At 38.3% G+C, this 13,814-nt stretch overlaps 1 protein-coding gene across 2 annotated transcripts in view; it reads left to right on the top strand.

The window, feature by feature from the left end:
• The window catches only part of E75 (nuclear hormone receptor E75), a gene marked incomplete at its 5' end in the record, with an annotated part of 125,530 nt that overhangs the window by 102,984 nt on the left and 8,732 nt on the right, over positions 1-13,814 (top strand). The window contains 2 exon segments of one of the 2 annotated variants that reach the window (NM_001112609.1): positions 6,445-6,788; positions 9,719-9,807. In NM_001112609.1, coding sequence (NP_001106079.1) covers positions 6,686-6,788; positions 9,719-9,807 — 192 coding nt within the window. 2 annotated transcript variants of the gene reach the window in all.

Here is a 13,814-nt window from a genome sequence, read left to right as displayed (position 1 = left end):
CATACGGAACTACATACTCAACACCATATTTATGTGTAAGTCAACTTGCTTATCAACGGTGAAATGGCTATAAATGTGCGGCTTACCCTACAACTGCGTGTTACCTGTGAACCATATTTGCGAGTGCCAAAGCGGGGCCCCAAGCGCTCGCCGCTTTGAGCTATTAATTGAGCGCACCCGCGGCTCGACCTTGGCCTTGCTACGGGTTGCCGAATCAGTCGAGGTCGTCCATGATTGAAAACGTCCGGATCACACGTCTGTTTGTCGTATTCGCTACTTGTTTCAACCGTTTCGACCTACTTACTCATCATATAGTATCGAAATATAAATCAACTTCAATTAAGTCCTTCTTATGAATATGGTTCGCGGAACTCATAAGGAAGCAGACACATGATTCTGAGAATAGAAGCTTAAAAAAAAAACTGCACGTTTCGTCTGTAAGTTATAACCGAAACTGTATTTAGCAAATCACACACACAAACACACCATAAAACTTATTACTGCAAATACGATTTTTAACACATCGTAAATATCATAGATATATATGAAAATCGTACTGTTATAAACGCGAAAGTTTGTAAGAATGTATGGATGTACGTTTGTTACTCTTTCACGCGAAAACTACTGAATGGATTTTTATGAAACTTCACAGTAATATAGCTTACACATCAAAATAACACATAGGCTATAATTTATAAAGATATAGTGTGAATTACCCAAAATATAGCGGTAAGTGTCAAGTAAATAAGAAAAAAAATGCCATCTGCGAGCTATTCTGGCGTGCGCCGCAAAAACCGTTGGAGTTACACGTATATAATATATAATGGAAATGTATATCTTAAATAATCCTACAAAAAAGTTCGCGACAGCATATATCTATCTTTTATGTAAGCGATTATCGCCAAAATAGTGAACTAAAAATACATTAAAAAATGGCAATTAATTTCTAACACACATATGGTAATAACAAATTGATTCTTATATCAAAATAAATACTTTTATCGCATCTGGTATTTAAAATAGATAAACTTTGTCTTTTACACTACACCATTTGGACAAATATTTGAATAGTTATGACTATAAATAACCGAGTGGGCGATATTATGAAAGATGAAGATAGAAAATTCAATAAGATCAATAGTGAATTACAGTTCCCGAAGCGAAACGAGGGCGGGTTGACAGTAATAAATAAATTTCTTATAAAATACGAATGCATCATTGTGGTAATTTGAATTTTTTACTGCCATACAATTCTATATGAATAAATGAAGTTCACGGTGTATCTAGTTTATGTGGTTATAGAAGTCCAAAGACACCACGAACGTATTTGCCGCTATCCATCTTGATACATGTCCTCAGTCTCCATTGCACCATGCTGCATGACTACTTCCAAACATGCGAACCGTAGCAACTACCAGCGCCAACTAGAAATACTTTGTGAAAGTATTTTCTGAGTCCGCACGAGTAGGTAACACCACCCCGCCTATTTCTGCCGTGAAGCAGTAATGCGTTTCGGTTTGAAGGGCGGGGCAGCCGTTGTAACTATACTGAAACCTTAGAACTTATATCACAAAGTGGGTGGCGCATTTACGTTGTGGATGTCTATGGGCTCCAGTAACCACTTATCACCAAGTGGGCTGTGAGCTCGTCCACCCATCTAAGCAATAAAAAAAATTAAAAAACTTCTCAGTAACAATACGGATAATACAGAATCGTTTCTTTTTTGTATTCAAAAACTTCGTAATACAGTATCGAGATGATAGTCCCTCATGTAGTTTAATTGACACTGTAAAACCTTATCAGTATGAACGTAAATATATTTATGTAGTGTAACATAGACATGAACAAAGTAAACAAAGAATGTAGCATTTTAGCAATGTTTATTTTATCCTAAACTCTTTTGGCACTATTGTGAGCGCGACGGGTAAGTACCACAACCATGTCCATTTCTGCCGTGAAGTAGTGATAGGTTTGGGTTTGAAGGGTGCGGCAGCCGTTGTACTATACAAACTGAGATTTGGAACTTAGACTTATTGATGTCTATGGGCTCCAGTAACTAAACAGCAGGTTGGCCATAAGTTTGATCACCCATCTAAGCAATAAAAAAAGTATTTTGCATTGTATGTGCGAAAACATACCAAAGATACGACGCATTAAATAAAAAAAGAACTAAGTATGTCAGATTTTACATGTAATAAACAAAAAATAAGTTTATTAGTTCACATTAAGAATTGATTGAATGTATGTAGTCCGTCGTGTTCGCTGCCATTCCAACTTGTCTGGGGTAATTGACTCCTACTGACCTCGCCGCTCCGAAAAAACTCAGCTCATGTTAGCTAGAACTATTTATTCTCTTTTTATTATCGCTTTAAGAACAGCGCAACTGCGCAAACACTGGGAACGTTGACACCTACCATTGTTTTGTTTAAACGTCGGCATATTAATTTAAAGACGGTTTCGAATTAAATTCGGTCAAACGTTTCTTGTTTCTTACATACTCGCCACACAGTGTCAAGTTGAAAAGTTATTAAACTTTTTTTTCCTACCTTATCTGATAGCCTTGAGAGGCTATATCAGCGTAACCTTAACTAGTAGGTGAGCTCACGGGGCTCAAACCTGACGATGTTGATAACACGAACTCTATAGCAAGAGCCGTGCTTCGCAGAATCTACCACCGGATCGGAAACGCGACCCACTGAGAAGATCCGGCGAGAAACTCAGTGGACTGTGTCTGAGGGTTAATTTACTCGTCGAGCCCTTCGTCGCAATCGACGGGTTCGACGAGAACGATGACCGGAGTTATCAACCACTGCACATTTGGTACATAATTACTTATCTTAATTTTCGCGACTCGAATGAAGTTCTAAAGCCACGCGTTCGAGTTCAAGCTTAACCACTAACTGACCTTGACTCTTTATGAGAACGGAGAGACCGCGTCAACAAATTCTTTCATGACATCCGATACACAATGACCACACCAATAAATCAACATCGCTCATTGGACGTCTATTTAGTACCCACAGTTTGTTTGAATATGACTTTGTTATTGAAATCACTTGGGGTTCCCACTCACACCTGTAAAAAGAATATAATGGTGTCGAGCTCTTCAATGCCCCTTCGTTAAATGGATCCTTGACCGCATTCTGTAAACTGGAAAGTTTCTACGCTAATTTATGAGTGGCCGAATGGATGTGGAGTTAATAAATGCGTTGTCCCGTTTGCCCGGCACGCTTAGTCCATTGTGCCCGTGTCCTTCGAAACTGGGAAGGTCGCCCGGACCCAATTCTGTTGTATTTATCGAAATATCACTGTTCAAAACTGACCGCCTTTATCGTTGGTCACGCGTATGTATTGTGTACTTATCGTGTCAAAATTTCTGTCATTATTTTATGTGTTTAAACATAGCTTTGATCTAATCATGCTTCTGTTGTAGATTATAATCCGGATTGTAGAGATCCGGATGCGTAAAAAATCGAAACCATTAAATTGCAAACAATATGGCATAAGGTCTACTTTTTTATGGTGGTAAAAAATGCGTCCGATCAATCGAGATCATCAAAAGTGAATCGACCTCATTGGGTGTGGTCACAGTGAACAATACAAACTGTACATGTGGCTACCGCCTGACGATATCCACTTCAAAGCTTGTAGTTTAATATGCTAAGCCTGTAATGAACCCTACGTTTTGCTGTTAAAAGTCAAATTCGTTTGAAATTTTTAGTTGATTCCGAAATTTGATATTCGCACCCTGGTATTAAAGTAAGGGCAACGGAAGGAACTAAAAAACTGGGTTCCTATTCACTTTCACGTTTTTAATCGTTACACGCACATGTCGCCAATACTTTATTATGTTTGTAATGGTTTTAAATTATTATTATGTGATGCTTGGTATTACTTTGGCTTCACTAAATGTTATTGAAACAATCTTTCTGAATATTGCTAAAACACACTTTAAATTAATCAGGAACTAGAAACATCTCCAACATTGAATTTCATATGTGATTTAAATCAATAATTAATAAAAAATCCTGATTCCTGAACGTATATTAAGTTTTATTTAGTTTCGTTTTTAAATCCAAACACAAAAGATTACCCTTCTCTATTATATTTTTTGCCATGTGCTTTGGTCAATGAAAAAAACCTATTGCATTTGCACGTGGGAGGATATTTGCGAAACCTTTTTAAAAAAGCATCCTTTGTGCAAAAGGGAAAGTATTGAAGCGAAATAATTGAAGGAAAAAAATGTAAATAGAACAGTGTGTGAACACCTTCTCATCACATGCCGTATAACCCTTTATAGCAACTGGTATACATATATGTATGTATGTATATAATTCTTTCGAAAAAACATAAGCGAGCCAAATTTTTGCAGCTGTAGCAAATTAAAGTTAAAAAAGTTTCTCTTACAGATAAAAACTCCATAATCTTTCGAAAAATGATTCTCGAATCCGACGAACGTCAGTTAATAGATTAAATCACAGAATTAGACTAGCAATTTTACTGATAAAGTCTCTTAAATCGGGTTATTCTGCGTAATGTTATGTTTAAAACAAAATCCACACAGACTATTGACGGATAAATGATTATATTAAAAAAGGAAAATATTTTTAAAATTTATTTAACAATTACTATAATAATGCCCGATTTTATTTTAGAAATTCAGCCCAATAGCAGTAATTTCTAAAATGCTTATGTGTTATTCTATATATGTTGCTTAGCTTCGGAATCGGTTTTTGCTTGCTGACTTGACTTCAACATTGAACCCAGGGTAAATTGTAAAGAAACAGTAAAGTAATTCAGGTTGATTGTCCACCATTCACCAGTGTGGATCCACAATCGTGTCTGTTTAAACCAAGTACTAAACAAGTGATGAACGATTCCAAGATAAACTTGTAGCTTTGCCAAAAAGGACAACAACAAAACAGTTAATAAATAATAAACAAAAAGTTTAATCAACGATGACAAAATATCGTAAAAAAAACTTGCCTGTTACGAAATAAAAAAATGTGTTCTATAATTTATTATATCTGCGCAATAAGAGGCAAGCGGATTAACTTTTGAAAAACATGTATTTAGTAGAGTGACGGCGAAGAACGATCCAGTGGTAGATTCAGCGAAGCGCTGCTCTTGTTAGGGCCAGTGTTAGAAATTATCTTAGGTTGAGCCCGTGAGCTCACCTACCGGTCTGTGAGAGTACTTGGAATAGCCCATTACTGTGGCTAGCTACCATTAGGTACGAAGATTTGGGAAAGTCTAAATTGTTCGAGAGTTTGTTTAGTTGAAAATTTAAGGTTTAATTGTATTTTTGACGGGTATTAAAGCGGAGCGCTTGCGCGGGCCGGTGGCCTTGACCGGCCTGCGCCAAAATTTCCAGGTCGTTCACCCATCGCGACGCCCACCGTCACTCGTTTTATCTCGCATAAATAATAGCTCCACGCACGCAACAATACGCTCTACGATACCTATGCAGTGAGTCGACTGTACCAAGACACGATTCGAGGTGATGATGTTATATAAAATCGTGTTTGTGTACCTATTGTTAAAGAAACTTGTTTATCAATAACAAGTAGGTAAGTAACGACGTAATATGCGAAGTTACATTATGTGTTATTATGAACGGCGTCACTGAATTAGGTTGTTCGCAGACCCATAATACTAATCTTTAAAATAAGCCGTGGTTACATCAAGACAATGAGGCTTATATTATTCGACTGTAACAACGATGGGTAATGTTTTCGTCTTTATAAATTTAAATGTTATTAAAAGACTCACAGTACATACTTAGTAATCATTAGGGAATAAATAGACAATAAAGATCATAATTGTATGTTTGAAGGGATAATGAATGAGTTCCGGAAGTATGTATGTGCTAGGAGGGAAACAGGCAAGCGGGCCGGGACGGCAGCGGGTCAGTCCGTCACGCGGCGACCTACACAGTGCTCGCCATCCGTCGGCTTGATTTCGTGTTCAAGTTCACTCGCGTTCCATCACCAAAAATATTTTCGTGGTGTGACGCAACCGGCAGTGGGCTACGTCCCACTCGAACGCTCGGGCGGACTCTCAGTCGGTGCCGCTCTCGCGCGACCTTGGCCGCGGTGAGCCGCAAGGTTCGGGTCTTCGAACTCTCGGGAGCTCGCGGGCCGCGGGGAACGGAGTCATCAGTCCTCCTCCAATCGCTCGCCGTGTACGTCTGCGTATGCTCCTGATTGGCTCGCATACAGCGCGGCAATGACCTCGGAGACCGGAGTTTGAAACGCGCTGATCCTCGCTTCGAAGCGCACAGCGCTGAGTTTCGACGGTCCGTAGAGACGAAATTCGTTTGACGTGCTCAACTCCGTTTACCAAGCGATTGTATCGCACGAAGAGCTGATCTTTTTGCAGACTTTCACTCTTAAGGCGTTATTCCCGCGGCTACGAGCAAGAGCGCGCGCGACAATCCGCTCAGTCCGTCGGTCGAGCTTGAGTGAGACGCACGCGGCTCGTGCAGTGGCAGTGTTGCGAGACAAGCGACCTTCATCCCTTGTGACGTGCCGGCGCGCTTCGGCTCATGCACTCCTGTGCTATATTCAGTGATCAGCGCACAGGACGATATATGTCAGCGGGCTTTCATGTGGTGTACGTGCAGTGCAGTGCGGGGGAGGACTAATATATAGCATCGAGCATTGTTGTTAAAAATACTCTAGTGATGTCTCCGGATAGTAGCTACGGGCGCTACGATGTGCCTACGTCCGTCGACCACTCTTTGATGAGTTCGATGCACAAGGAACGTGAACCTGAATTGCATATAGGTAAAGATTTCAACGACCTCAAATTTCCTCCCCTATTGTGTACTATCCATTACAGTCAGAGCATGGAATTGCATGAAAATATTTGCAAATATTTTTTTCGTTATAAATGTTTTTAATTGTTCGATATCCATTTTCTTGTCCCACTAAAATTAGTGCAACGATATAATTAAATTTACTTTTTTTTCTCTCGTTATATGACCATGTTTATCATTTATATAAAAATATCTAGTGGCGTATAAATGAAATATGATTCATTAAATTTACTCTTCAGAAGTTTGTTTTTTTAATTCCGAAATTTTTGAAGTATAAAAAAAATATGGAAGTAAAAAAATGCTTTCACTGCAATGTTTTTTTTTTTAATCATTTGTATCCACGATCAATATAATTTATTATTGAAATGATTAATGATCTAAGTAAAAGAGTTCATAGCGATTAAAGGGTACGTAGCACATAGCTTACAAAATAAATTTAATTTGTACGTGAAAGATAAAGCCGTTGCAGAACGAATACTTGATTGATGGATAGTTGAACATTACCGTGCGAAAGGGCTTCTCCTCAAACGATTAACAGCATTGTGCAAATACGTAATGAACCCCGTGAAATAACTACACAATACGCCGTCCAAACTTTCATATGAAGCGAAACTACAGGGAGTCCTTATCGATTCAACATCGATCCTTAATGATGCTCATCGATTCACGTACAATAATTCAAATAATTTTAATACCGTTAACTCTCATAGAAGTTAACACGTCGCTGTTTACTTTTTTTTTAACGCGCCAGCAATGGAAATTGCGTAACAGTGTAAGAAAATAACAATGTAAACATCCACTACTAGTTGAATGCGGAGAACGGGTTCCACGTGGCCGCATCTGCTTGCTGTCTCACTACACCACTTTTACTTTTCTCTCAATGCCCGCACTACATGAGTTTGTTCACTCCAACGTGCGTCTCGCGTTCTTGCGTGCAGTCGAAGCGGTGGATGCGCCCAAAACTACACAGCACAATAATGGTGTATCATTCAAAATCATTAAATACGTGATAGTCAAATGTATACAAAATTAAAACCGTTTACATTTAGCCTTGAGTTTTTACAATTGCATTTGCGTTTATACAGAAAATACGTGTTCCCGATGAGGAAACTTCACGTCGAACGTGATGGTAAACGTTTTCGCGGGCTGACTATTTACAAACAATGATCACCGTGACACAGATCCCGAACGCGCGTTTCCATCGGGCTGGTTCTCGGCGCGGTCGACCGACGCCGTCGCGTTACGTCGACGAGACTTTCTCGCTCACTTTCCTCGCCATTTAATTGACGTAACTAACGAGCGACTCTCACACCGAACGCAGCTCAGAAAAACGCGCGTGTTGCATCACACGAGGAGAAATGATTGCACGCCACTATTTCTATTGCAACTGCACTAGTTACGTCGCTTTCCCTGTTCCATTGTGCTCACCGCCTTCGCGTCGCGTCAGCGTTCACGCACACGAAAGCGTCGCCCGAGATGAGACCGTATACATTCGAGGGCCATCACATACCGCCGCTGGAAAAGAAAGTAACGCTGTAGAAAGCGACTGCTTCGATCGTCGACCCGAGCGAGTGGTGCTCGCCAGAAATAGAAAGTTCCCTCCTATCGCCCGGTGAGTTAGCTCCCTTAACAAATAAACAAACGACTGGACGAGGAAAGCGAGAGTTGCCGGGGACGCCACCCGAACCAGTTTCCTTGGCGAGCCGAATAGTCCGTAAAACGATTCTATCACAACGCGGGCACCTGTTGTCGCCGCAGGAACCTATTACTGACCTACAAACCAAATCGATTTAACAATTACGTCTCTCATTTTTGTTGTCAAACGATATCGTCCGATGCACTAATCATTTCATAATATAATATGTGTATTCGATAACAAATATCTTTCAATAGGTACGTCATTATTGTTTTGTTAGTCGAAAACAAATGTTAACGTAATAATAATAAAATTCTGTTCTCGTCACTTGCGAAGCGGTCAATGACTTTGCCTAACTTGTAAGTGGAGAGACTCGGCACTTTCTAAAATAGCTATTCAGTGTCACCTTGACGCATACAACATAACGCTGTTGCGTCACGTATTTCATTAGCAACTCTTTAGTTTTTGATAGAACATGGACGTAATTAAAGCAACAAATGTTCCCTAGCTAACAGCTCCATACAGAGTATCTTAGTTTAAACAATTAATGTTTATTCGATCTCAACATTTAAAACAATCATTATTCGAACTCATAATTTATTTAAATCAATCATTATTCAATCTCATACTTTTAATTCTGTGCAGTAAAATGATGTGATTTAGCAGCTGACCTAACCTAACGATTACTATAAGCATACATTCTACCTTATGTATATAAACATAGTTTGGCATTAGTGCCGCATTCAATTATTATTTTTTAGAGTAAACAATGAATAACCATAACTAAACGTATCTATATACGTATAAATAAGTAAAGACAAAACAGTTGAGTACTATTTTCTCCTCCGTTTCTCAATCGAAACTATTAATGAAATAAATAATATGAATCGTGAGGAGGCAGTTATTAAGGTCGAATTTTGATAATTAAAAGTGTTCACTTGTCACGTGTGCACTAGTTACACTAAAACAGAATGTTCCATTATTTTTTTATTTTTTTCTCAGAAATAAAATCCTAGCAGAAGTGGATGTAAACAAATCTTCGTCGGCCATTTTTTTTTGCGCGATCGGTTTGTTTCGTCCAAGGTCAAGATAAGGACGGTATCGGCGGTCACGTGTACCGCACACAATGTTTGGTACACACACGATCGCCGCCGTTAACAGCCCAGGATGTTTGGCGCGCGCTAACTTCGCCTTTACAACCCATTAAACCATGTCGATGCAAATAAACAGTTAACTAACTAGCGTATTTTATTTTGTTGCAGAATTTGACGGTACCACGGTTCTGTGCCGCGTCTGTGGCGACAAGGCCAGTGGGTTCCACTACGGCGTCCACTCCTGCGAGGGCTGCAAGGTGAATAACATACCTTTATTTATTATTATATATTTTTCTCTTTAATGTTTCTTAATGAATCGTCACGTCACCACCACTCAATATCCTCGGTTATTACTATAATAGTCAGTGTTCTTAAATAACAATTTACATTAATCGTAAATTATATTGTGTAGAAAAGATGCGGGTGTAATCTGTGTTCTAGGAAGTCTACATGCGACAATTGGGTGGTACTCTGTGTGATCGCTTAATGTAGACTCGTAGACTCGATATTCGTGATAGGTACCTGGTATTGCAGTGCCAGCAGCAAGGCCGCGACACGCGGAAGACAATCTCCGTGCATTCATCGAACAAAGCTCGACCAGCTGACCTTATTTACTTATAGAGTAGAACAGATTTCACATCGACCCTGTTAAAATCGTAAGAACAAAAAAAAAACAAAAAAAAAACGTCGTGTGAACACAGAAAATTGACCTGGTACCTGTAGTCCTTGGCGGAGCGACCATGACGCCGCGCGGTCAGCCCCTACCGCTTCGATTAATAATACCTGTTCGAAAACGATCACACGGCAGGGATACGCTGTTTTAACAGGGATTATACGAATCATGCAATAAATAAAACGATTTATAAAGATACAGTATTAAAAAAAAACAAGAACTGCATATTCTGCAGACGGAAGTGCTGTTTTGAAATTATTAGAACACACGTGCCCTGGCTTCCTGAATTAAAAGGCATTGTGACACAATATGCACGTACTTCATATTTCTTCGATCCTTATATAACAACTAACAACTTGTGTTGTAGCGTCGCTTTTTCTATTGTTTGCCGGATTTCAACGTCAAATACTTCGTTGTTTTAAAAATGAAAAAAACAAAAAAACAACGTCAAGATTTAAAAAAAGAACATACGAATGTTTTAGTCAGAGACCCATCTCGGAGTCTGGTGTCGAAACGGTACATTTTAATGCATTTTATATCAAATATAGTTTTATTTTAAACTACTAGATATAATAATATATTCGCTATAAATGGTATTTGAATTTATTTTTACTAGCGAAGAATTCATTTCGAATTCGAAGAAGTCGAATAATGAAAAAAACTTGAAAAAAAAAAGAAAGGAATTTTATCATAATTTCTTTATTAGAATATAAAACCGGCTCGGTTTATTTCGGCAGTTTTTCCAAGGATCTCTGCCTTCCTCTTCTTCTCTGTAATATCTCTGTGACCATACCGTAATAGTAATTTGCCGAGAGTACAACAACTATGAAGCCGCGAAAGCAATGTTTCTTAAACTTTAAAGAGCAGTATGTATCCATTAGTCGGATTTTATACGTATTCCTATGATTTAACGAACAACCCTCCCAGAAATTTAATACGCTACTTCAATTATATCGGGACTGTATTAACGTATCGCGATGTAGTCAGACTTACGAACAAAGGTCGTTTTCATGAACTTGTTAATAGTCTGGGTTTAATGAGGCTACACACGTTGTCAGTTTCGCATAATGCCAGCGTCCAGTCCATCGCTACGTACAAGGATATTTGGTGCATTATTCAGTAGCGCCAAAAAATTTTACAACGAACTCTACGTATTAACTCGATATTTATATTCTGTATTATCAGATGACTTCAGTTAATCAAAAATTACAATTATTATGATCGGTTGCATTTTAGAATTAAAAAATAAATTACAAAACAGATCATACAAATCGAAAGTAACATGTTGGCGCGCAACAAAAAAAAACAAAAACAGTCTATAACGCCAGCTGTTGTTATGATTATGAAACTCGCTTGCGTAGTTCAGCTATCCAGCACTAGGTGGCGCTGGTCGTGAAGAAATACTAAAGTGCTGCCGCTAACACATGCGTGGCTACAAACATAAAGCTACATGAATGAACGATAGACCGCGCTCGTAGTTTACAGGCTGAATACGAGACGCGGGGCATTCGACCGTACGCAGCGGAGTCAACGAACTCTATTCTATTACGGCGTCTTCTAATTAATTAGGTATTTAGGGAAGGATTTGATTATTAAAGGTAACTAAATCGCGGTTAATTGTTTATATAATTTCCGATGGTACGTTAATCGGTAAACTACTTCTGTAGGCATTTTCATAAAAACACATTTTTTTTTATATTTCTTTAGACAATGTATTTTTGAGGATCATGAGCGAGTGTGAAGCATTTACATCCCGAAAGTTTGGATGTTAGACAGCTTTCTGAAAAAATTCAAAACGATAATTCAACACTATTCTTTTTTTTATCAGTGATGATAACTTTTAGAGAACAGTTTGTTAACGGCAAACAAAAGTATTTTTGTTCTTTTATGTTCAATTGAGATTCCGATGTTCTGCTAATATTTATAAACAACACTTAAAGGGCTAATTAATATTCAATTTAACACTAACGCTGTAGGGCGAGTTATAATTCATTTGATTGCTAGACGAGAACACTTAGCTTTAATGGCGGCTACCATAGTAGCACATTACGTCAAAATCTCAATCATACTCATTGGAATTTCCGTACCCTTCAAATGTTTTAATACCTGCCAGTATTACCAGCAACAATTGCCAGACAACGTTGAAACTCGTGTTGCCACGACAACACAGTCCGAAAAGTTCTTTGTTCCGAGTGACCGACATATTACGATTTCCGCACGTTGTGTTGTGGGTCGCTTATTTTTTCGACACAAATTGTAGAGTGCAGGGCGCGCGGCCAACGACCTCGGCTCGCTAACCGCCGCGCCCGTCACCTCTCCTCGCCGTAAACAACTTTTACGGGCACAGAATGTACGCGCAACGTGAACGTAACCTACATTATTTTTGAACTGTCAGCTTAAAAGTTCGTTGATCCCTGTGCGGTCATATTTATTGAGAACATCGCACGCTGACTCGGCTATAGCCTTTGTGATTTCCTCTTCACGCGCGCCCGCTGAACTTGATTCGACTGATAGTTATTAAAGTTAAATTAAAATTCTTGGTTTCTCGTATGTATGTATGTGCATGCTTCAACTTTTTGTTTCGAGTTTAATGTTAACGTGAAATTAAAATGAGTTTGATATTAATGAAAATCTATGATGATACATTATGCAACAAATGTTTTTATAAAATAAATACATACTTGTAAAATGTGTATAAAATAAAGACGATCTTAAAAACTATACTCAATCATCGAAACACTCAAACAGTGCCAACAATTAGTTAAATCTTTATAAATTCATTCAAACTTTTCAAAATATAATTAACTTTTGACATTATGGATACAGAAGTACTCAACGATTTAAATTCATAAAAACTTTGTTTAACATGCTTAATTATACAAACACCATTAATTTTTACATAACAACTTTCAGTATGCTGAGTAAGTAATTACTTACTCTTGTGATTTTACTAATATATTACATTTTTACATTCTTGAGTATTGTATATTATTAAATTTTGTAAAATAAATTCCTAGTAGAAGCCACTCGACTTCATACGTAAAGTGAACTGCACAAAGGAAATTACCTAATTATAATTGTTAGCTCATTCATTGATTAAGAATTCTAACGCACAAGCGTTGCACGCGTACATCGAACGATTACAAATTACGTTCTAAGGCTTACACGTTCGTTCTAAAAATAAAATAGCGACACGTGATCAGGAAATGAATCAGGATTCCGTATGAATCAGAGGCTTAGGCGCGTTATCGAACGAACATCTGCGACCACGTAACGGACTGTTAGCCGAAGCGGGGTCAACCGGCTGCTTCCACAGAATCGACGAACTTACAAGGAAAACAGCATTACGATTAAAAAAAAAAAAAAAAATTTAAACTATTTCACAGAATAATCATCACGGACGAGCGCCGCAACGAACTATAACTTTATGATGAAAATAAATAAAAAACGCTAAATTAATTCTTAAAAGTAATTAATTATGTATGCGACTCGCAAAAATGGAGGAAAACATTACGAACACACATATCGTCTTCTCGCATTAAAACTATATAATCTCAAAACTTACTGATTTTACAGGAGAATGCTTTAAAG

This window comes from Bombyx mori, chromosome 10, assembly GCF_030269925.1.
Source record: "Bombyx mori chromosome 10, ASM3026992v2".
NCBI classification, from domain to species: domain Eukaryota; kingdom Metazoa; phylum Arthropoda; class Insecta; order Lepidoptera; family Bombycidae; genus Bombyx; species Bombyx mori.
The sequence above is the reverse complement of the archived record's forward strand: the minus strand, read 5'-3'. Positions and strand labels throughout refer to the sequence as shown.